This window comes from Chelonus insularis, unplaced genomic scaffold (assembly GCF_013357705.1).
Source record: "Chelonus insularis isolate UGA/USDA-ARS -01 unplaced genomic scaffold, ASM1335770v1 contig_88_pilon, whole genome shotgun sequence".
NCBI lineage: Eukaryota > Metazoa > Arthropoda > Insecta > Hymenoptera > Braconidae > Chelonus > Chelonus insularis.
The window spans coordinates 2567106-2593515 of record NW_023276776.1 but is presented as its reverse complement, the minus strand read 5'-3'; the positions used below and the strand labels follow the sequence as shown (position 1 = coordinate 2593515).

The 26410-nt window shown below is 28.2% G+C and overlaps 2 protein-coding genes across 7 annotated transcripts; one reads left to right on the top strand and one right to left on the bottom strand.

Annotated features, from left to right (window-relative positions):
* Nucleotides 1–101: 101 nt before the first annotated feature.
* Nucleotides 102–16661, top strand: Cdc42 (Cell division cycle 42). 4 transcript variants are annotated; one of them, XR_004690954.1, is made up of 6 exons: nucleotides 139–347; nucleotides 1099–1285; nucleotides 1408–1517; nucleotides 1924–2121; nucleotides 2210–2361; nucleotides 16494–16661. XR_004690954.1 is itself a non-coding variant. In XM_035091402.1 (5 exons), the coding sequence occupies exons 2-5, from the start codon at nucleotides 1108–1110 to the stop codon at nucleotides 2297–2299; spliced, it is 576 nt and encodes a 191-aa protein (XP_034947293.1). In that variant the 5' UTR covers nucleotides 102–200; nucleotides 1099–1107; the 3' UTR covers nucleotides 2300–3068. The 4 variants fall into 4 exon arrangements, 2 of the variants coding, with proteins under 2 accessions (XP_034947293.1, XP_034947291.1); XR_004690953.1 differs by lacking the exon at nucleotides 16494–16661 and adding an exon at nucleotides 2768–3068; XM_035091402.1 differs by lacking the exon at nucleotides 16494–16661 and having other exon boundaries at nucleotides 102–200; nucleotides 2210–3068.
* LOC118071907 (uncharacterized) lies at nucleotides 6295–25948 on the bottom strand. Of its 3 annotated transcripts, none has more exons than XM_035091393.1 (3): nucleotides 24904–25948; nucleotides 10633–10749; nucleotides 6295–10563 (listed from the first exon to the last, which is right to left on the bottom strand). In XM_035091393.1, exons 1-3 carry the CDS (start codon nucleotides 25556–25558, stop codon nucleotides 7796–7798), a joined length of 3540 nt encoding a protein of 1179 aa, XP_034947284.1. In that variant the 5' UTR covers nucleotides 25559–25948; the 3' UTR covers nucleotides 6295–7795. The 3 variants fall into 3 exon arrangements, with proteins under 3 accessions (XP_034947284.1, XP_034947283.1, XP_034947285.1); XM_035091392.1 differs by having other exon boundaries at nucleotides 6296–10563; nucleotides 10633–10752; nucleotides 24904–25947; XM_035091394.1 differs by lacking the exon at nucleotides 24904–25948 and adding an exon at nucleotides 10896–11043 and having other exon boundaries at nucleotides 6296–10563; nucleotides 10633–10752.
* Between the last annotated feature and the right edge of the window lie 462 nt (nucleotides 25949–26410).

The window sequence follows — 26410 nt, the reverse complement described above, 5'->3', positions numbered from 1 at the left end:
TCAAACAAAAGCGACATCTACAACAAAATATTTACTTTCTTATCATCCGATGATAATTTAACATCGCAACTTTTAAGTTTTAAATTCCATGACGAAGAGGTGTTAGTGTAGTTTGTGCATTCTTTATAACTGAGTGTGTTATCTCGCAATAACAAGTGCAAGATTTGTGACAGCAAATTGTTGTCGACGCCCAGTTACTTGTGAGTCTTTGCTTTTTAATTTTACGTGTATAATTAAAACAGCAATAATATAACTGTGTAAAGTGTAAAGAATTCATCACGTGACGTATCATAGAATTATTGGGAATAAATTAAATAGAACCGATTGTCTTTGTCATCCAAAAAGAGGTAAAGTACCACTACTATTAGGCAAAATGGCTCCTCCAAAAACAATCTTTCCGGTATGCATATGTGCGGTATCGTTGCACCAATCCAAGCACTAACTTCTCGCTTCAGTGATTGCTGACTGCACGATTGATGATTGCTTGGAAATTTTCAAGAAATCTCTTTTTAATAAATACAAGCCATTAAATTTACAAAAAAGGCAAAAATGAAATTATACTTTAATACAATGTGATGTTGCACTCGTGATTGAAATAATTAATGTTGGAATGTCATTAGTTTTTTATTGAAAAGCTATAGCAAATTTTTTTATTGTATGTTAAGAGCGATTTAGTTTTTTTTATTCTGACGAGAATATAAAAGATATAGATAAGATATTAAATGCTCTATGTATAGTAAAGAAGATTATTGTTAATGAAATAACTTAACATAAATGTTGTTTGAATAACTACTTTTAGTATTTTTTATTAAAAAAATAACAAATACTACAGCATAATTTTTTTATAGAAATTTTTTTGCTGCTTATGACTACATTGATATTTTTAATAATTTATTACTTAACGATAATTAAATTATCGAAAACATCATTTTTTTTTATAGATACTGAAATAGCTACCAAAACAATACTTTTAATGAAACAATCTAGTCATCAATAAGTGATTCATCAAGACAACCTAGATACTAATTTTAATTCAAATAAATGATTATTAACAAGTAATTCCAGACAATTAATTTTTAAAATTTTGTTTATTGACAGCAATACAAAATGCAGACAATAAAATGTGTGGTAGTGGGTGATGGTGCTGTAGGTAAAACATGCTTGCTGATTTCGTATACGACAAACAAATTCCCTTCCGAGTATGTTCCAACAGTCTTTGATAATTACGCTGTTACTGTAATGATCGGTGGCGAGCCATATACTCTAGGATTATTTGACACAGCAGGTAAATATTCTAATTAGAATTATTAATTAATCCGTAAATAAAGTAACGCATGATCATTAATAAAGTTAAAAATAAAATGATTTAATTGTCAGTAATTTAATATGTTATTAATTGATCCCCAGGACAAGAAGATTATGATAGACTTAGACCTTTAAGTTATCCTCAAACAGACGTTTTTTTAGTCTGTTTTTCAGTAGTTTCTCCGTCTTCATTTGAAAATGTTAAAGAAAAGGTAAGAATTTAAAAATTTTTATAGTAAATAAAATTTATTATTACCAAGTTTCACGATAAGATCAATTTAAAGATAAGAAAATTTTCTAATATTTTTATAATTTTTTGTCATTTTAATTGAGAATGTATTACACTATATCGAGATTCTTGGTTATTTTTATTTAACACATGTAATTAATAGAGCATATAGTATCAGAAAATATGTCACCGGCTATGCAGGTAATTGCAACACTTTCAAGTTTAGAATATAAATAACAAATAAAGATGATTATTTGATGCCAATAAAATTAAAGAGTAGCATCATAAATAATTGCATCGATTGACTACTTGTCAGAGTATTAAGGTTTTCCATTAAAGATTTGATATTTATGATGAAAAAAAAATTACAACATTTGATTTATTTTTAGTGGGTACCGGAGATAACTCATCATTGTCAAAAAACACCATTTCTATTAGTGGGAACTCAAATTGATTTACGAGACGACGCTGCAACAATTGAAAAACTTGCAAAGAATAAACAAAAACCTATAACTGGAGAACAAGGAGAGAAATTGGCGAAAGAATTGAAAGCTGTCAAATATGTTGAATGTAGTGCTCTTACACAGGTAAAATAAAATGCAGTATATATTTATTATTAAATGATTGATGATCTAATAACTATTTAATACTAATCAATGATATAAATTATTGCAGAAAGGTCTTAAAAATGTTTTTGATGAAGCAATTCTTGCGGCATTGGAACCGCCTGAGGTAGTGAGGAGAAGAAAGTGCGTTATTTTGTAGGAGGTTTTAGACACTTTCTTTTCATATTATCTTCAAACAATTGGCTTTCTTCGCCCGATATTGTAAGTCACACATCTACGATCTTCATGATAATATATTTGATGAGTATCTTGCGACAAATTAAATGAAGACTTGATTAATTTTTTAAATTAACACTTTACCAATGATTGCTTTTGGTCTTTAGCGTTTTATCACACAATTGTCTGATACTTTAAAAAATAAAAACTCGACCTTGAATATGTAAACGTGAAAAATCGTGTGAGCATTTATGAGATTGCGGCATATCTACCTCAATTTACACGATTTTTCGATGTTTATATTAATTTTTTTCATGAAAAATTAATGAAAAATAATAGGGAAACAATTTTTTAACATTGTTTAAATTTTTTTAAATGTGTAACAAAAATGAATTTACATTAATTATAATAGTGTTTATACGTGATTTTTTACTGAAACTTTTTTCTTTAGGGCGGAATACATATTATAGACTATGAATACTTTGTACAAGTTGCTTAAAACAAACAAGCTAAGAAAAAACAAAAAAAAAATGGAATCATGAAGTGAAAAAGTATAAAAAAAAATTAATGATAATTATAATAAGATAAAAAGTAATTAAGAAAATTTACTATACTTGACTGGAGCAATACCTTTGCTAGTGGTAATCACCGCAAGGTAGATGAACCAGCCTTTCAAATATTTAATAAATGAGTAAGGCATTTTTATTGATAAGTTACTAATGTGAATTTTTTAATAAACCGGTAATCGAATATTTAAGCTTTTTATGCTTACCTTATCATCTTGAATATTTTTAGAACTTTAGATAGATAATTTTTATTTTTTTTTTTTTTTCAATTTTATCATCATAGCAGCAGTGCCCGGAAGTTCTAATAAAAAAAGTGATCATTAACAAATTTTAATTATAAACAAAAAAAATATCTTATGTGAGATTATAAAAATATAAGACAACTATTAAACAAAAATTGTTGAGCAATACTATTTCGTTTAATTAAAATAATTTAATGTAAAAGTGAACTTATGGATTTTTTTTGAATCTAAACAATTTTCTTATAACAAATATTGTTATAAATGAATAAAATAAATTGTTTAATATAAAGTGAATTTCCAGGCTCTGTAATGAATAATATTTTTTATTTACATACTAGTATCTAGTCGTTTAACAATCAAGTAGATATATTTCTTATATTTACAATATTTTTATTTTCATAGTATTTTTTGGCCATCCATTGCAAAGTTTATAGCTAACATCATTCACTTATCATTTATTTTATAAATATTTTTAATTAATTTATCTTTTTTATCCATTTTAATTTAATACTAATTATTCACTTACTCGAGTGAGTATTATCAAGATTAATTGCATAAAATATTTAAATGATTAAATATATTATCTACGATTTTTGTAGTACATTAGCTTATTTTTTTTTTTCATAAATATAATAGCAATTAAATATGATTCTTTCTTTATTACGTCATTATCAAATATATTAATAAAACACCTGGAAGACGATGAGACAAAATGATTGTGTTTACATTAAAATTAACAATTAAATATTTAAAATAGTTATGTCTGTAAAGTATTGCTTCCAAAAGTGTCTATAATATTTTATATCAACTGTAATTGATTTATAAAATGTCATTATACCGCCCTATCTCATCGTCAAAATAATTGGGTCTAAGCCTTACCTTTAGCTAATGATTATTGACAAATATAAAATTCGAAATTCCATTTTTGGCAGTTTCCAAAGAATGTCAATCTTTCTCTTTCTATTTCCAGAGAGAAAAAAAATATATTATACAATTTTATGTTTTTTTTCTTCTTAATTCATTTTCATCAATCATTATTTTTTTATATCATATATCAAATACTGAAACATTCTCACTCAAAACTACAATAAGTTTTTTTTTTTATTAAAAATGTGTTAATACTGTCGTTAGTAGGTGAAGTTATTGAATGTTACTATTCACATAGAAATCATTATGAAATGATCGTTTTCCTTGAACATTATCAGATATACGAGTTTAATCACTCATATTATAGAACTTTTGAGTTCATTCGACCATGAAATTAACAACAGAACTTCCTATAAATTTTTTTATTCCCCTTAGTTGTATCATCTTGTTCAAGCTGTAATTATTTAATCGATTATTCCACTGAAAAGAACAGTATTTCATTCAACGAGAAAAAATCTGAATTGTTTTTTGATTAATCATTGTTATTCAGACAATACTCTAATCGTTAGTAATATAAGTTGAAGGAAATATTCTTATTCACAGATATAATAAAAAAAACAGTTTCTATCTGAATTTACTATTAGTATAATTAATGAATTGTTTTGAAAATTTAGCCTGCTAATGATTGATTAACGATGAGTTTTAATGAAAAAGAAATATTAAAATTCACATTTTCTTAGTTTTTTAAAAATTTGCATTCTCCCTTATCAATAGTAACATACAATAAAACATTTAGTTAAAACTCAAAATATTTAATTTTGTCTTGCAAGTAATTCTTGTTCATTAAGAATGCATCAACCAGAAAAATCTGTCCACCTTTCACCCAACTCACACGTAACACTTTTATTTTACTTACGATCATCGACCTTGTAACACCAATCCCTTCTTATTCTCTTAATCCAATCAATGGCCCTGCAAATGTTCTACATTCTTTTTACATTTAATTTCATTAGCTTGTGTAAATTAATTTATATTCGTTAATTTCTTTCTATACTATCGATTAATCTTATTTGATTTGGAATAAACTACATCATGTTATAGACTCATTTTTATGAAATAATCTACGGAGGGTCCCGAACACTGTTTTTTTTTTTTTTTAATTAATTTTACACTTTTTTTCTCATCTAAAAGTTTATATTCATACATTTAATTAATTCGAGTTTGCAAAAAGGCCTGTATTACATTTGTGCTTATAGTATCCATTTTATTGAAATAACATCAATTTTTAATTAAAAAGAAAATTTTAATTAAAAAAAAATAAAAATTTTAATCTATAATTAACAAAAATTTTTTATTTCATGGTTTCTCATTTTAATAAAACATTTAAAAAAATATTAATAAAAATTTATCGATAAAACTAAAACAAATTTACATAAATCACTTAAAATAAATATAACTAATTACAATTCATTCTTTGGAATGATATTTACTTATAAGAGGTAACGAAAATAAAAATTAAACTACTTTACATTATTTAATTTTAAATAAATATAAAAATTTTGGTTTCTTTAAAGTTATAAATCTTAAAAGATCTCTTTTTATAGGTACGAGAGTACGGTTTTAATTTTTTAAAAAAATTTTTTTTCTATCAATTTTCTAAAGTTGATTTATCATCATTATTTGTTATTGAGACGATTCTATGCATTCCTCGATTTTTTTTGAAGTTTTTTATACAGCTAGTAAAATCTTACATTCTAACAGTTTTATTTTAAAGAGTCGACAGATATTCCTCATATTTAGTAGGCCAGAGTTGTAATTATTGCAGTCTTCAATATTTTAAAGCCTTCCTCTATATATCACACGCATACCTGCATTTTTTTTTTTCATACTCTTCTGCTCTTTCATATTGTATAGTTGAATATTTCTTTTATTTTTTCTTTTATTTTTCAAATTTCGTCGTGAAGCAGTAAAATGATATTCATTATAAATAATATCAATTTCTTAGCAAGTTACCTTTCAAAGTGTCATTTACAATTTCTTGGATGTTACTTTTAACTTCAAAAGATCAATATATATGCTTAGAAATTAATTAAATAGTGACATGAACACTTGTTGACATTATAAACTCGTTGAAATGATGAAATGACATAACAAAACTACTCTACGATAACAAAAACATATGTTAAATTAACATTTTAGTACGTATAACTACTAATCAATAGTTTTTCTGCTTCATTACAAAATTTAAATTAAGAAATTACTTTATATTATTATATTGATATAGTTATAATGCATTAATAATCCAATAAATAATGAGTAAAATTATTTATAAAATTTTGGTTAAAAAATTCATCCATAAATATAATAAAAGAACAAAAAACTGTTCATATAATATTAATAAACATGTTTATCAAACAACAAATACGATCATATCGTGTTAATAATACATACATACATACATACATACAGTCATAGAAATAAAAATCATTTGAACAAGTTTACTTCCGACAAATTCAAATACTGAATAACAATAATGGAGTTTTGCACTATACTATTTTTACCAACCATCAAATATTATGGTTATTTTTTTTTTTAATCCAATACCTTTTTCCCATTTACTTTTATTGTTTTCTTTAAATAATACCGATTTTTGGCTTACTTTACTTTATTTCTACTGTTCTACTGATGAAAACATTAGGTATCACAACAACAACTAACGACTCTACGACTTTGGTTATTGTTTTATTATAGAATTATTTTATTTATTAATTTTCACGACGAAAAGTCTCATGAAAAATTTCATTATTTAATAATTAAAGGAATGCTCAATCTTCCAAAATTATTTACGAGTTAAATTGATCAACAATCATATCTGATAATGAATAAAACCAATTTCACTTGAAAAAATAAAACAGGTTAAAAAATTTAATTATATAATTTTGGTAGTAAATAAATAATATGATATTGAAATGAACAGCTGCGGGTCATTAAAAATTTTAAAACGACATTGGACTTTTTGTACCACAAAAATTATCTACTCGACTCTATGTCTATCACTTTCTCTTTCTCTCTCTCTCTCTCTATTTCTCTCTAAATCTTTATAATTTCGTATTATGAATAACTTTATACAAGTAATAGTTAGTTGTCTATCTAGTTGTAAAATATCCCAGACAACTCATACATTACCCTTACGATCACTCAGCATTTATAGATAAAAACTATAATCAAATCTAATTTTTGGCTTTACAATACGCATAATAAATAGTTAGTAAGTCTCTCATACTTGCTAACCACACTCCAAGAATTCATTGGTTATTATTAAATAATTATAGCAATAAAAATAATAACAGTAATGATTAAAACCAGTAGTCATGATCGTGATAATATACTAAAAAAATTTTCAAAGCTTCAAGAGACTTTTAGTCGTGATTTTGAATAAAAATCCCTGACACTTTCTATTTACAATTAATTATTAAAAGTGTTTGCGTTCATTATTCAATCTATTTTACAATTTCATTTCTGTCCACTACATTGAAAAAATGGCCATGTAAATACACTCGCCACTGCTGCCTGCTTTTCTAATACTATTTTTCTGTACACCAAAGATAAAAGAGCGCTTTCCCACGCCTCAGGCGATTGTGACAAATGATAAAAAATATAATTTTCACAAATTACAGTTGAACGAGGAAGATTGTATATGCATAGGTGAGAGAAAAAGAGAGAAAAAAATGATGGTCGTAACATGAATACTTGAAGTATTTTAACTTTGTAATGACTAAGATAAAGGAAAAATAATAAATTTCTTCAAACATTCATGGCATAATAGACAGAATTCTGAGTGTTTGGTGGAGGCACATTGTGTCCAATAAAAGAGGTTAAATTATGCGCTGAAGTATTGTTTGCTTGTGAAACGAAATCATGTGCTGGAGCACTGGCTGCTCCTTCTGGTACTCCTCGTTCTCCTGCAGTACACAAGGTATTCATTTGTTGAATTTTCGTAGGTGATGATAATGCTGATGAGGTGGATGATGATGAAGAAGTACTCGTTAAATGATTATTGGATCCATTGAAGCCTCCACTAGATACAGTAGTTGTGTTTGTCATTGCTAATGGTAATGAAACGGTATGAGTGTGTATATCTACTGCATTGCGACCTGGATGAGGATATGAGTGATATCCACCCGTTCTGGACGGAGCCATCACCGTATATGTTGGCACGGATTGGACATTGTAGGTTGCTAGTTGATGAGATATGTGCTGATGATGCTGTAGCTGAATTGTTTGCATTCCAACACCTGCTGTAAATCCAACATCTTCTGGCTGATGAAGATGAAGATGTAGTGGTGGAGGTGGAGGTATCGGTGTAATACTTGTACCAGGTGGTGTTCGAGGATAGTACCGAGGCACTTGCTGATGATCTACTCGAGTATTTCTTGGATAAGGATATCTTTCAATGTGATTAGCGTAATTAGTAGTAGAAGAGTGAGGTGGAAGAATTCTTTGTATATTTTGGTATGTTGGATCTGTGATGCCATTGTAGGGAACTAAGTACATGGTTCGATAACACTTAGTGGCATTCTCTAGTGGCATCACTCCACAGGGATAATTAGAGATTGCAACTGTAGCTCTTCGTGTTTTAGCCAGACTGTTGTACACACTCGTAGCTGGCACCTCCATTCGCATGCGATGATCTTGAAAGTGAGTACCATTCTTTTGCTCGTAACGGTGACATTCAGGAGTTGAAAGTCGAGGTGCATTACGAGGTAGAGTACTTTCTAGATACGACCCTCGTTCAATACTACCCTGTACGCTGACAGCAGTTTCCGCAATTGTTTGATAAATATCGTCAATCTGTCGTTGCATTGTATTGATACGGTTTATCGTACTGTCCCGTACTGTGCCATTAATCTCTTCCTGATCTTGACTAAATGACACTCGCTGTTTCTCTAAGCTATCCGTGTCGTAATAAGGCCAGCCTGGTGGCAACACCCGCGTTTTATCGGTAATCGAAGTTGGAATTGTCCGATATCGCAACTGTCGTACTATTTCACTTGTTGTTTCAAATTGAGGCTTAATTCCACGTACTGAAGGTCTTCTGTTAAAGCCGTAATCATTAAGTTCATCATCTTCATCATCACCTTGACTAATACCATTTTTATCTAAATTATTCGTGGACTCTTTATGATCATCCATATCATATCGTCTTTTTAATCTCTCTGTTCTAGATTTATCTTGTTCTACAAATGCTAAAAGCTCATCTGTTGTAGAATCAGTTAAATCAGGTCCTGTTCCGGTTGGTGTTCCTCTAGTAACATCTGGTGGTCCAGCATTTTTATTATTCCTTTCATCACTCCTTAAAGCTGCTTCAATATCTTCTAAACTATACGAAGAGTCTGAATTGTATCCAACTGAATCCCTATTATTTATTTTAGATGTTAATTGATAATATTCATGTTGACTATCGACTCCAGTTGATGTGACACATGATAATGGTGCGAGACTTGCCAAAAATTGCTTTCTTGCATCAGTATTAACTTTTGGATTGGGTGATTTCATGCAAGTTTTATCTCCAATACCTAAATCGGGCATATTGTCACCTTTCTTAGCACTAAACAGTTCAGTAATTTTCTTATAGGCAGACTGGTGATGATGATGATGGTAGTGATGGTGATGATGATGGTGATGAAGTGAGGGTGGAGGTGAAGGTGAGTGTTCTTGACATTCATTATTCGGTCGAACAACTCTCTCATTTCTTAATGGTCTCTCTTCGCCTGACGGAGATGTCCTAATTGGCAAATCTTGCAATTGATCTTGATTAGAACTTTCATTATTAACTACTGAATCTGAAGCACTGTCTCCAGTAGTATCTTCCTCAGGATCAACACATGTAAGTTGTCGAATTCTCTCCTCAAGCGTTAAATCTTTATTTATTGAATTCTTTTTTTTCCCTGTCTCGTACTTACAAACCAAACTCCTTCGCAGAGCATTCCGTTCTATTGTACGTTTTATTGTTGAAGAATCACTTTCTGATGAATCACTACGAGATCCTGCCAATTTCGATCTTTTAACCGAATCGAATAGCCGAAGGTTTTCGGTTGTCACCAAATACCTTTGAGCTTCAGATCCATCACTATCAGTGCCTTCGTCGTTAGATAAAACGCTCGAGATTCCTTTACTCAAGGTTGGAGGTGGAGAAATAAACTTAGGATTAGGGAATAACTGCCTTACTGCTGAGTTTGGTTTGAAACTGTTGGTCACTAGGGATACATTGCCTAGCTTAAATGTTAAAGACAATTCACTTGAATCCGTTGTATCTTTATCACCTTCAGATCCAGTTGTCTTATTTTGATGTTTTTTATCGTCTTCATCGATTAATTCAGTACCTACATGATTCTCTGGTCCGTTTAACGCTTCGCTTGCACTTGGATTAACCTCTGTAATCCTTGTATCAGTGTTCTCCACGCTGCTGACGTTACTTGTGTTGCTTTTATCTTCACTGATCTCTCGCACAATTCGACGCTCCGTCACTGTCGTCATCGTTATTGTCTCCACAAGGTAGCGTTGATGGAGATCTAAATAGATACAATGACTAAGATTTTTTTCTACCAACAAATAAATTTATTAAATAAAATAATCCTCACCAGTAGTAGGTTGCTGAGATTTTTCATTAATCTGCTGTTGATCATTCCCTTGAATCTCCTCATGTACATTCTTATTCTTCTCATCTTCTTGTACTTTCTCCGGATTATACTCATCGCCTTCTAGAAAAATTATCACAAATCAATTAATAGAGTAACTAGGTAAGATTTAAATGTTAAATTATTTTTATTATCATTTAATTCATCTTTATTTAGTTTAATTAATGATAATAAAATTTTTATTTATCTACAAATAATTATCTTACTAATAAGTTTAACTTGATATAAAATTTTAGCTCGAGTTTTCATTCCTTATGTTCAAATTGACACTAAAGAAACTACTCTACAGCAAATGAATCTAGAATACTGAAGTCATATGGAGAGATATAATATCGCTAGTCTTTATCTTCTTATCAAAAGTTAAACTTTTATTACAATTCATATCAAAGATTTTATTTGAACATCTCCAAACCAAAACAAACCCTAAAATTGCAGCATTTCCTTTTAATTTAGTATATTGCATACTCAGCTGTCGTTCTTTTTTAGACAACAACACTTGGTCTAACGTACTAAATTTAAACTTTTCGTTGAATAGAGGAAAATAGCTATTGAAAGGGAAACATTACTATTATCATTGAAATAAATTTAACTTGAAATCATATAAATGTTTCAGGACTTTTGGATGTCATTTTTTTTTTCTTAAAATTCAATAATAAATGAACAACGTGATAAGAATCGAATAAAAGTTTCTTTCTTTGTCATCATGAATTTACTATGCTTTACGATATAACATCAGCTGTCGACGTGCATAAATTCTTAGTAAGTTACACTATACAACTTACAGGAGAGACGATGGAATACTAATCAGTAATCACTTTAATCACTCGGTACAATGATGTTATTCAATTTCTACCTTTCTTGTACACGTGACTTGCCAATAATGCTATTGAAAACGTCATTGAATCCTCTCAATTACATTAGAATTCTTCTATCAAGACGTATTATTTACTCGCAGAAAAAAAATACCTTCAATTTTATGTCAAATCAGACTTTGCTTAAGTTGAATCAAAGTCTACAGCAATAGCAATTTTATTTTTACAAATTGATTATTATTTGATAGCAAGCTAATATATCACATTGACCTCTTTTACCTCTTAAATGTTTCTTCTTCAATTAAAAATGATTTACATTCATATTTGTGTCACCATATGGCAATTATTAATTGCCAAGAGTGCATTAAATTTATTATTTAGTTACATAATTATATTATGAAATAATAATTATCGACTTATTTTACGTTTTGCTCAAAAAAATGTCATTTTGATGATAATTTGTTGTTGTTTTTTTTTTTACATTGTAAAAAATTTCAAACAACTATTAAGCAATAATTTAACCCACTGGCATCATTTTAATAAATTTAATCGAGTTAAATTTTAATATAAATTCATTATTCTAGGATAATTATTTAAATATAATCATCAACCACAACGAAATGAAATTTATTAAGTAGCGTAAGATTATTTTCAGTTAATTTAGTGATTAAATAAAAATATTGTCTATTAATATGATAAACAAAAATTGAATTAATCGAATGGTTTTTTATTATAAAAGCTTCAATCATTTTAATTAAAATGAGCTTAATTATATTTAAATAGATTTTTTCCATTTATATACATAAAACTGTCATGAGAATATTGAAAAAACCCTCTCTATTTTTCTTTCATGAAAATTAATACATTCATCATTTTTAAATATGAATTGAATGATATTATTAATTATTTACATCGAGTATAACTTTTATTTTATCTTATTAATTGTAATTTACGTTTATTTTTCATCCAAAATGTGATTCTGTGACTGATTACAAATTAATATTCGAGGCTAAAAATATATTTACCATCAAGTTTGTTGGAAAATTAGTCAATTTAATTAAAGTTAATAAATACAACTCTACAAATAATTAAATATTAATTTATCTAAAGTACAAGTAAATACAATTTCTCTTGAATTTAATCAATATTCAAATCATCAACGACATTTAATTTTTTTTCCCATCATAAACCAAAAAAAAGGTAGAAACTTTTAATTGTCATTTTACATCAAAAGTGAATTGAAAAAAAAAAATAAATACTTCAAAAATTATTCAGCTGTCTTAATTTTAATTAATTTCCTGTGATATAAAAATGGTTGAGCAGAAAAATAAAAATTCTTCTTTGTGCTCTTTGAACGAGAGACAAAAGTTTGAAGGAAAATTTTTTTTTTTTTTTTTAATTTAACAAGAGAGTAAAATGCGAAAAAAGCAGAAGAACTCAAGGTAAATCGTGGGAATTTGAGGTCATGGTCGTAGTGGAGTCCATTGAGCCTGATTGAAAACAAAGGGGTGCGATCGTCCTGGAATTTCAGGATTTTAATGAGTGAGTTCCTCCATAAATAAAATGAAGTCGAGTTTCCCGTGGTCGTTCTTGAAGTGCCTTGACCAAGACTATTATAATAACCTTTAAATCCCAGCGCTATATGTAATGTACATGCTTAGATAAGTAGTAAAGGGTGCGGGCAACCGGAAGTCAAGGAACACCGGAGTCACGCTCGGCTGATTACTATCCGGCGTATTTAACGTTTTACTTTACTTCAACTTGAACTTTTTTTTTATATATATCTATATTTTTAAATTTTGTTTCATTCCATGCCAGCCAAATATGACGATTGACATACTCGACTACTTTTTTCCATTTCCTCTTTCCGACTATATCTTATGCTGCAGCTTAATGGAATTAACTTGGATGGAAGACTAAATATATAGAAAAGTTTACTTTGGATAACGAACGAGAAAAAAAAGTTAATTAATTGCGAATGCATTGATTTATTTTCTCCTTTTTTATTATTCAACCTCAGTTACAGAATTTTTCTAATGACTAATGGACTACGAATGACATCTGCAGAAAAAAAACTTTCAATGTCAGAGAAAAGAACCATTTTCATATGAATTTTTGTGACGTGTAAAAGGAAAAAAAAATTGTATGCTTAAATTCAATGGAAGTTATATCGTTTTAAGATTGATGAGAGGATGATATTTAATATCAATAATAGTCCATTATTCATTATGAATACAATTGATCGATTTTTCTTTTCATTTAATATTCCTTTCGATAAATTATTTTATATTTCTGATCTTACTTTCCCATTTATTTATTCGAAGTAATCAATAAATTTTAATTACAAGGATTGAAATTTGATGAATTTTTATCATTACATTTATAGCTTTTTATAAATAAATATTTTTTAATCTATTTTATTGAACAGAATTCCACAATTGATATTATCTTAATTATACTACAAATACTCCTGGATTTCTGATCTTATTCAGCTTGTCAGCAGAAAGAAAATCATGGAAAGACATTTTGTACATTTTAGAAAGATTATACCAATTGAAAGCATTCGTATTATCAAATTGGACTTCTGTTATGGAGAGTTAAAAATTTTCGTTGGGCATTTTTGTTTTTTTATTCGTCATATTTTAAAATAAAATATTAAAGGAATTTACTTTCCTAAAATATTATGGTCCTAAAAGTAGAGTATTTTACTCCAACATTTGCAGCTAGTTATACACAATACAAAAAATTAATCTTTCTAATCTCCATAGAACTCTGACAGCATTTTTAATAATAATAAAAAAAAAAAAATAACAAATCTACGATGAAATAGCCCGCAGAATTTCGTTACTACCACCATTGAATGTATTTCATATTTACCAACATTTCTAACGGAAAAATATTTTCAACTTCTTCACTTTAAATCTCCAATTTTAAAAGTGTGTCATTTCAATGTGTTAAAAGTGTGTAAACATGACCACGTTACCCATTTAATTAAGATTGTCACTTTGTAATCACTTTTTACACGCTTTTAACCTATTGAGAGAGTACACTTAGATTCTGGAGTAAATTGTCGTTTACTTTGTTCACACTGTACCTATCAGAAAGCTCTATAAGGAGATATTGGCAATAAAAAAATACTGAGATTTAAAATATAAAATAGACTTTGGAATAAAGTACATTGTTTTAACTCTTTAAAAATAAATCAGTGACTAAAAGTTGTTTTCCAGTGATTTTTAATATTTTACTTTGAGTAAAAAAGAGTAAATTGGAATAAAATTATCAATTAAATACAAAAAAAAATTGTCTTTGCTCATTTTGATTAAATAATATACAATTTTTTCATTACATGAAATTATTTATAATAATATTTTATACAATTGTACATACGGACATCCATTTTTAAATCTTCTATTATGCTTTTAAATGTCTCAAAACGTAAGGATGTAATAAAATGACGAATCTCAAAAATCAACATCATTAAAATCACTTTCTAATGAGAAGAGAATAAATATCTTTATTTTAATTAAATGTGATAGCAAATAATCAAGAGATTAATTTTTGGACGGTATTGATTGTGTATATCCATGTAAATTTTCATGTTCCATAGAATCTATACACTTTGCTCGTTATACCTACAAGTCCTAACCAAATTTATTCCAATCCTAATCACAAAGTTCAGCCCACGTAGCGTAAACATACTCGCACTAGAATTTAACCGCACCCGATCTATTGTTATCTTCTTCATGCAATTGTGCACATCGAATTTATCTAGTCATGTTTTTATTTCATAGACGTGTCATTATATTTTTTCAATCAAACAAGTCATTATTTTGGTGTAAATAATATTTATATAATAGTAGAACATGAATAATTAAATCTTTACAATCATAAATTTCCTTGCTTTTGACAATATCTGTAATTAAAATAATAATAATAAAAAAAAAGCTATATAATGGATTGCTACAATCATACTTTCATAACTTGTTAAAAATGTAGGTAACATTAAGACTAGAGCATGTGGGTGTTACTAGAATTATTATTTTAAAAAAAAAATTTTTAAAAAAAGAACGATTTCCTTTAGTCATTAAAAATACTGACACTTTAACAATCTTCAATTAATTAATGTCTTTATTATTTATTTGGTATAAATTAGAAAAAAATATTCTCAAGTGTTACTTAAATTCTGATGAATAATTTGCTCTTCAAAAACAATCCAAATGACGAATCAAAAGAAAAATTGACTTTAAACATCAAAGAAATTTTTAAGAATTCATTTGAATTTCAATAAAACATTGTCAAAAATCAGTAGGAATATTTAAGTAGTAAGATGATGAATAATAAATCATTTTTTGTGTATATACTTTAATCATTACTGGTTTCAAGTGTTTTCGTGTAGTAAAAAAAAGAAACCCTCGTAAGGCTTTATTTCCGACAATTTAGTCGGTTATTCCTGCGAGTGCGAAAGAATCACCGGCGTGGAAATACTACCGCTAGTATATATAATACGTTATAGAACCAAGAGAATATTCTTCCCACGCGTTGGCATTTTAAGCATAACAAGGCGAGTCGAAAGGCCATGGAATGCAGCGAACGCATATACCAAGTTTTAGCTGTTATTATTTTACGGGATATTAAATTAATCATTAATTTATATTTTTAATAACTCAATTTAATGCTTGAGAAACATTACATTAATGTTTGTAATTGTTCCAGCAGATGATATTTTTAGGTGACGATCTACTAATGAATTTTCAAATAATAAAAAAGAAAGAGACATTGAATTTTTCTTCTATTATTTTTCAATGATTTCACTGGAATTTTGTCCAATTCATTAGAGAATAATAGATTATCATCGTGTCTTCAATTTGTGAATTTATTTTTAGCTCTAAAGAAAATCTTTGGCAATTATTCGCGCTTTTTAATCAGCTGCAGACATCGTCAGACGATGTCTTTTTCTCTTTCTTTTCTACTAAAGTACTTGTAATTTTTCAGAGACTAAAAGGAGAATGACTTGAATATTTTCTTCTCGACGATTCGTGATTACAACAATGACCTGCTCTCTTTTTTTCTTCTACTGGACTTTTATTTCATATTCTCAGTAGCATGCCAATTTATTTAATTAACTAACACTGTTAATAATCTACAGTACTTTATTCATTTTTAAAAATAGCCTTGTCGATGAAATGAAAAAAAAAAAGAAAATTTTAATGAACTCTATCGATCAATCATATGCATGCTCAATTTTGTATTATTGTATTCGGAAAGTCAATTAAAAATTTACTGGAATTTTTTATTTTACACTTTACGATTAATTCAATTTTATTGATTAGTAATTAAAAAAAAAAATGATAACAAAAAAAAAATGTATTCTTAATGTGTAAATAATGATATTTAATTATTAGCACAATTCAATTATAAGCTATTTATTTATATTTATCATATTTCTATAATAATTATTTAAATAGAGCATAGAAATAATTAAATTAATTTAATGATTGATAAGAATTTTATTGACACCGATAAATTTATCTTACTATAGTATATTATTAAAAAAAAAAAAATAAATAAATAAATAAAATAATCATCGATATTTGAAGTGGAAATATTTTTTGAACAAAAAAAGTAATTGGCTAAAAAGTATTTTAATTATAAGGCTTCGGACTGTGGAGAATTATTAAGGGCAATATTGATCCAATGGGTAATTTTAGAGCAGACCTTATTAACAATTCTATCAATAAAATAAATAAAAATATTTAATTAAAACTTATAATTAAAATATGGATGAAATGTTTCAACTATCACATCATTTATTTTTGGTTATTTCAATATGTTTCAAAGTCTTTGAATAATACGACATATTATCAATGTAGTTTATTAATGAGTTGATTAAAAAAGCACTTTACCACATGTGTCGCACATCAAGTGAACTATAGAATCAATTCAATTTTATCAATTAAATGACAAAAACAAAAAAATTGTTCTTGTCAATATCTGTTAATTTATTTTGAAATTGTTCGATCTTCACATTCACACATACACTTAAATAAAATAGTATTATTATTGATTTGCTATAGAATTTCGAAATGTTTGTTTTATCGGTTTTTATGAGAAAAATAAAAAAGATTAAATATATTCAATTACTAGAAGTCGATAAAGATGGGAGAATTAAATGTGAATAAAATTGCTTTATCAATAAAATAAGATATAAAATTTAATCGTTAAATCCTATCCAGGAAGACGTATGTGATCAATAAATGACTAGATGTATGATTGGTAATGTTATTCTGATTTAAAATTAATCTTATAAATATTACATACACAATAATAAGTTCAATTTGGTACTTTATAAAAAAATATTTCATTTCATTTTTAGCTAAATAAATACAGAAATTATAAAGCAATATAAATATTTAAATACTATCATCAGGACTTTATTTTTAATTAATAATTTTTACTCATAAAATATTTTTAATCTTTTATAATAAAATGTAAACTTTGAATAAAACTTCATAAACGAAATTTTAATTAATATTAAAATAGTTTGACTTGAATCATATGTTGTTGACACTTTGTATAAATTTATTTTATCAATTAATTTACAGTCACGTCTTGTTTGATGGTTTGAAGAACTACATTTATATTTAAAGCAAACTTAGATAAGATTTAAGAAAAAAAAAAATCAATTACGTATTAATAATTCACCGATTTACATAAAGTAACATATAAAATGTGTCTTACTAAAATGAAAATTCAAGAATAAATAAATATTTTTTTCCTTCCCCTACGCATATATGAATGTAAAAAAAAAAAAAAAATTCTATAAATGAACCTTTTTCAGTTGAACTATTTTTTCAATTTAAATAATGCTCTTTTTTAAAACTTCGCATGATGTATGAGATAAAGGATTTTCATCAGCGGATTGAAAATGTAAATGTACATGTTGGAGATGTAGTTGAGTCTAGATGTCTATAATCAACTTAACTCCCGCAATTCTCTTGCGTTCGTCAACCCCGATTATGCAACGTCACGAGAACAAAGTTTAAAAAGAAAGAGAAACGAATGAATAAAAAAAAAAATATATATATGCATAAGTAAAAATGAAAACAGTCTTTAGTTATCAAGATTTTACAAATGTGTATGTAGTGTGATTCGTTTGAGTGAAAATCGATTTGTCAAAGCGTTGCTCTGGTCCGCAGTTGATTTGCTTGCAAGTAAACATCCCTCAGTGAGAAAGGGAATTCAAGGGAGGAAAGAGAGAAAGCGAGAATGCTGCACAGACGTGGCTTATAGGGATACTTTCGGATTCAATATTGCGACGCAGGCGCGAGTCACCACGTCTCTATATACAGTCGTCGACGCAGTAAATTGGAAAGAGACAGCATATGAGAGAAAGAGATAAATATATTGAAAGATGTGTGGGTTGCGCAGGATAACTTGCTTTTCAACCCTTCCTATATGATATATGTAACATTTAAACATCATATCAGTTTGTTTCAGGACTCGAAATCAGGCTTAACAAGCTGTGAATTAACTTTGAATATCTCTTCTCTCAATGCCTCCTCTGTCAATAATATAATGAGCATTTTTCTAAGCATTTTATATTTATCTTTTTTTATATTAATTAAGCATTAAAGGTCATGGGTTTTATATTATCCAAGGGTTATGAATAAAAAATAAAAATATTATTAAATCTCTCTCTCTCTCTCTTTAGCTATTTTCGTCTTCTTTACGTTTAAATTGAGGAAAAAATGATTTTCAAGAGACAAAAAATATCTTGGTGCAAAAAAAAACATCTATTTCTATCTACTCAGCAGTAAATTACAGCAAAAGTGAAGAGTTAATAAAAAGATGCTTTTTTTTTGTTCTTAAAATACGAGTTTGAAATAAACAAATGTCTATGTTTTCTTATCAGTCTACACTAAACCTTTTTTTTTCTAGATGATACCCTTTTTTTGGGGGTTAAATATTTGATCAGAATGACTGGAGTAATTTATTATCCTTTATTATCTTCTATTCCAATCATATAGTAGATTAAATACTAACTACTAAAGTTTGATTTGTATTCACAATTTAAATCATACTTTTAGTATTATTTATAAACAGTAAATTCATATAATGTTTTCAAAAGTCATATATTATTGTTCTTTTTACATTATGTGAATATTTATTCATAATTATCCAACACAATGATTACAAATGAACTATTTGTTAAAGCATTACAGCAATATTGAAGAAAAGTTTTGAAAATATTCCATCAACAACTTATGCTAACTCAACTTTTGTTCAGATTAAATTCTTCAATCTTTCATACAAATTGAAGCTCATTTTATTTAATAAAGTCAATCCTTGAAGAAGATTAACTAAATAAATTTATCTTCTATTATTTTATTATTATAAATAAAAATTTAAATTATTCTTGTCACTCATCAATATTCTACTCCAAAAAAAGCTACATTAAAATTTCAAACAATCCATTTTTGGAGTCAAAAGATGTTTGAACTCTTCAGTACTACTTTACCTAATATTTAAACTACAGAACTCAATATAAATATTCCCAAAATGACCCTGCATTACCCACATTCCTGGCATAACACCAAATTCAAGAGTATACAATATAGGACCCATTAAGTTACATGTATGTATCTGTTAACATAGCTCGACATTATTACAAGTGTTTATATGTAAAGTTACGTTACTCGCATCAACTTGTGTGTTCTATAGCAGATGTAAATATGCGTATAAGCTGCACCAGACACTGAGAGTAAAATAAAACGCCGGTAGCATCGATAGAAAAAGAGAGAAAGAGAGTAATCGCGGCGGAAGAGGCAAAGCAGCAACCAGAGTGTGTGTTGCTACTTCTCAATGGTGCGAGAAGTGATATGAGTGATCGATGTGTGCATTTTTTTGTTAGCCAATATGTTCTTTGAAATAGAGAGAAAGCTTTAGGAAGATAAAACCATTTTCTCGAATGTAATGAAAAAAAAAATCATTTTTTTTTGTCATTGAGAAAATTAAAATAATAAAGAAAAAAAAAAGCGTGTAATTTGTGGAAAGGTTTCCACAAGTTTCACTGAGGTGCTTCTCGTCAACTATATATAACGTTCGGACCATCATCCACCTTACAAGTTCTTTTTATCTATTTTTTCTCTTTCTCGCTCTCTCCCACTTCTCGTTAGTTCTCCATCAAACTGCCGTATTGATCCATGGCGAGCAGCGTCCCACCTGTTAGAAACAGTTCTCATTTCTCACATTTGACTTTCTCACTTCAACTAACGACATACATCCTCAACTTGTCACCCATGTATTTGAATCCAGGGCCAAGTGAACGGGTTCTTTAACAACATCTTTCGTGTCCTCTGAAGTAGCCATCGTTGTCTTACTTACAACTACTTTTCTAAATGTATCTATACATATATATATATAAAGCATTCGAGCGTTTAGAAAGTAGCACTATACTATAAAGCACATGAATGCTTAGCTAACTACCCAGCTCGATGTGCATTCCAGCTTTCCACGTGATCGTCGTCGCATCTCGCGCCACATTTACTCACCGTGATTCCGGTTAAGGTCTCATTCATCAACATTCTACTTAAAACCTAATATTATTATCACATTAACTTCAATATTTATCCAAGTCATTTTATATACTCTACATATTCACATTTTTTACGATTTTTATGGCAAAGAAATATTTTATAAAACGTTAAGTAGCTTAACTCGCTCAAGATAAATCGAACGCTAATGAGTTAATTAATTGCCTCTACTTTAGAGATCGGTTATAAAAATTGTCAACTATAAGATAAAATTCAAGTACTGACCGTTATTAAGATAATCCGTTGTATTTCAACTTCATCATGATACATTGATTAATTAAAAGTTTATGAGGTGCTTGAAAAATTAATTAAACCGAATTTTTACTGCTATTTATAAGTATCTAGTTTACAATGTAGGTTGTTCATTGTGTTGATAGATAGATAGAGAAAGTTTATTTTTTTTTACAAAAGTAACTATTTGCTGTGAAAAGATATAATATTTTATTATTAACTATTTTTATCAATTGTAATAGGCAACTTTCTATTTATTTTTTAAGGACTACTTTTACATTGTAAGTATGGAAGTATTGTAGAAAAAAAATGTGGGACAAAATGTGGATTAAAAAAATCCCATAAAACAATATTGATTTTATGAGTAATGAAAAAAGTTAGAAAAATGAAAAAATTTCTAGTTCGGATACGAGTCAAGTTTGATGAAAAAAGTAACAAAGAAGTGCCTTAAAATAATTGATAATTTTTTTTTAAAAATTTTAAAATAAATAAAAAAAAAAACCATACCGACATTTGTAATAACAAATATGTTGACTATAATTTTAAATATATATCTCAGACATGTCAATATTTATTTATTCGATTTATCATGAGAAAAAAGAGTTTTCTTTCTCCCATCATCTATCTATATATATATTTTTTTCTACCTTCAATAAATTTTTATTTTAAATATTCCATTTTTTTTTTTTTTTGAGAAATAATTTTTTTTAATTTTATGATTCTTTTTTATTATAAAGTTGCTATACATTTTATTAATAATACACTATTTATAAAACATGACGTGAAAAAATGTATAAAACTAAATAATGCAGTAGTTAATAGTCTCTATATTTTTAGTAACAGCCAGTCATAAAAATGGTAAATTATAACGCGTAAGTTGGAGCCCAAATGTTCATTTATTTGTAACTTTTGTGACGGATTGTTCGAGCATAGAGTTTGTTATTTCAAAAATTGTTGATCGAATTCAATTTTTGCAAATTTGAAATTTTATTTGACAGAAACTACTAGGTCTATGTGCTTCTCTACATCACCACATATGGTCTCTTTTTATCAATAATCGGCTCTAAAAATGATACATTATTGAATATTTTAAAACTAAAATAAATCGAAAATTTTCAAAAATTCCGATTTTTCATTATAATTTAAAATTCATTTTATTGTTCATTTGTCGGATATTAAATAAATAATGCATAAATAATGTGAAGAATCTATTTTGAATTTTTTCCAGACTCTGTCTAAAGTACAACTGATGTTTAATAAATAATTCATATTTCATTTTCTTTCTTCTCTTCTTTACTCTAATTTCCTTAATAGGGAATTTCTTTACACGTATATTAAAAAGACGAAGCTAAATTAAAAAGTGCAATTTTTATCAAAATTCTTTTAACAGTTTGCAATTTTTTAGAAAATCAATCGAAGACTAGACATTGATATAATTATCAATACAATCACAAAAAAGCAGTATTTCTTAAAAAAAAAAAGTAGCAAAAAATGTAATATTTAGACGACATTATTACTATCTTAAAGTGCTTTGTATAAAGTTCTGACCCAGATGATGAGCATAAAAAGAGGACAGTTTTACATACATAATGACAGTCTTGTAATCACTTCACTCGTCTCATTGATCAGATGAAAAATTTAATACTTCCTAGAAGTCTTTAGAGAATTTAATTAAAAAATATTGTCCTCGTAGTTATAAAAATAAAAATAAAAACAAAAAAGATTTAACTTATAACAATGAAACGAAATACATCTAAACACTCATAAAAGGTATCTTATATGACATATAAAATTTTTCATTAAACTAATTGAGAATTGCAAACAATATTTTATGAATAACTATTTAATTACAAAGAATCTCAGCCCTCTATAGCTCAAGATCTTGAAAACTTAATTGTATTAATAATAATATTCAATTATTAATTAATTATTATTTCTATTGTTAAATCGTTACTATTGTTATTTATTGTTGTATCAATTAATTATTATTGTTGTTACGAGATTATTGTTTGTTTGTTACAGAAATGTCACATGAGGTGACAAAAAGTTAAATGTAACAAGAAATCTACATTTTTTTTTCATTGGAATAATGAATCATAATACAAAAGAAAACATTATTAATTAAAATTTACAAACAATTAAATAATCTATTTAAATAAATTAAATATATTCATTTATGAATACAACTAGTATTAATAAAAATTATTCTCAACGAATTGATAACAAAATTAAACCAACAATGTGTTCTTATTATAATATTTTTCGAGTGAATGACGTAAATGTTTATATAAATGAAAAATAATTAAAAGCAATTACAATAAGATATACATTATCTACTATAATGAGCTATAAGAGATTGCTTAGGATAAATTTTTCCTATTTTGGAACGTAGTGAATACTTTCCTCTTAATATTCTATCGTGGGAGTGTGAAATTATTGCTCCAAGGAAAACAAGGTGCAAACAATAAGAGCATAAGTGGTAGGCGAAAGCGGAGCCTTCATTGTTTAGGTCACGTGGTTTCGCATGCAAGTGATGTAATGTCTTGGATAGTTTGTGTATAAAATATACCAGTGAACATAAATCATCAGGAATTGTCATATTAATAATTTTTTCCATTTTTCATAATAACTTGTCACAAGTGAATACAAACAAATATTCAACTTAATCTCATATCTCTATCTACACTATTTTCTATCAAACGAAAAATAAAATGTCCCTAGAGATATTTTTCTCAAAGATTTTCTGCTCTACAAAAGATAATCTGTACAATTTGGTAGTATTTTTGAAGATGCTCAGGTTAAACATGAAAAAAAGTACATTCTGGTATAATCAATATACAATTTTGAATGCTTCACACCATTAAACTCCTTTTTTTTTCAGGTCATTAAGGATTTTTCTGTTGAAAAATTTCATGCTCTAAAAAAATCCCTTGCAATTTTTCGCAGCCTTGCTTCGTTTCCGCAGTGTATAGGGATTAAACATTGGAGGATTGGAGTGTAATCAATACACAATTTTAAACGCTTCTATCGTCGAGACTATTCAATTCGAATAAAGTACGCTAAATACTCTTTCATGGGAAATTTCATACTTGATAGGTCCTATGAACTTGGTTGCTATCTTGATCTGTTTTTGCATGAAAAAACATTTGGAGTATACCAATTTCATGAATAGCTTCATAACATTAATTCAATTCTCAGATAATTTTTTTTTTCAAGCATCGTATCTATTTTGACCACCCTTAAATTTCATGGAATAACCTGTTATTTACTAGCCTTCACTGTATTGTCCTTTTTATTTATGACTTGAAAGCATTGAGAATTGTTTTTTATCTTCAAATCTACCAAACAAAAGAATCATCTCAATTCAAGTTGTTGTTAAAGAACGAAACCACCAGCAACAACGTGAGATTCAAAGCTACATTGACCGCATCCGGTTTAGTGTACTTTACAAACGATAGCCCTTAGAATCTTCTTCAATTGCAGAGAAGAAAACTGAGTACATGAATCGGAAGAAGTGTTGAGAGGTGCAGGGGAACAGGTGCACGAGGAGCGTAATCCGAGCCTCGTGACTCACTCACCTGACGTTCGTTGCCGGTTGTTGTAGTAGTTACACTCGCCACAAACTACAACGGGTCCAAGGCACAGCTCACTGCTCACGACCTCCGATTTCATATCATCATCGCAGACGTCCTTGTAACCCTCTGGAGGACTAAGAGTTTCTTGTTGTTGGGGTTGGGAAGTTGGAGTCTGCAATATGGGATCTCGATGTTCTGTTTCTTCTGATGATTCTGCTTCATCATTTTCCTCATCATCATCATCAACTTCCTCTTCATATTCTTCTTCTTCATCATCCTCATCATCATCCTCACACTGAGACTCTTCACTGCCCATTCTTCTTGACAAATCAGATTCAATCTTTCCATTTCTTTCATGGTTGAATCTTGGATCTATTTCACCACTCGCTAAATGTCTGTTAAATTCAGCTCTGCATTCTTTACAATTACCCAAACGAATCATCTCAGGTTCTTGACAACAACAGTCACATTCTTCTTCGTAGTCTGCACAACACTCTTCTTTGATAAGAATAATATAATCCGCAGCAAAAAATTCGTTAAGTTTCTCATTGATAACAACACGATTTTTATTACGTTGTTTACCCTGTCCGGGTTTTTTAAGAAGAGATTTGAGAGTCCGAGTTGTTGGAGCATCGTGCACTTGTTCCAATTCTTTCATTTTGACTTTGAATCCTCACTCAATCACTTTAATAAGCACTCAAGTCTCTGTCACATTTGCAAGACAGCCAAAAACTTTCAAAAATCCTCTGGAATAAAAAACAGCTGCCCTGTCATTTTTTATTTGAATATTGTCGTGTAGACTTCTGGTGGGTTTTAATAATTAATAAATCAAGTATTAACAGTTTTCAACACACAAATTAACACTTAATTCGTAGTAAAACCATCCTCTGTCATTCAAACAAGTCCCGAGTACAGCCATACGTCCGTTATTCAACAGACCACGAGAAAAACTGGCCCACTAAACCTCACATTGAATCAACGCCACCACCTTCACACGCCACAACGACCAGGAGTACTACTGCCACCACCACTGGCTTTTAGCGTTCCACCAACATGTTCGGGTATCCTCGTCAAACCCCGCGATTTCGAAGCCTTTTCGTTTTATCTCTCAGCATTCAACCTCCCTCTACAAGCCGTCTTTATCGATCTTGTTGCAGCCAGCAGCTTGTTAATGATATAGGTAATTGCAATTATGAACATCCGTTACTTTTAGAGATAAACAGAAATAACGGAAGCTAAACAGTAGATTAAAAAAAAAACACTCACATATGTTAGAAAGCCTTAGAAAATACACCTACCCTTAAATCAATAATGTCACCAACACATCAATATATTTTATCTATGAAAATGAAAGTGACTTTATCGACAGAGACTTGTTGAATTATCATCAAATACTTCTTGTTCACGTTTGAGAGCACCACCATCAACTTTTTAGTCTGACGAACAACAATGATTCGATTAACGATAAAACAAAGAAATTTCTTAAAAACTTTTTGCTTATTTTTGCTCA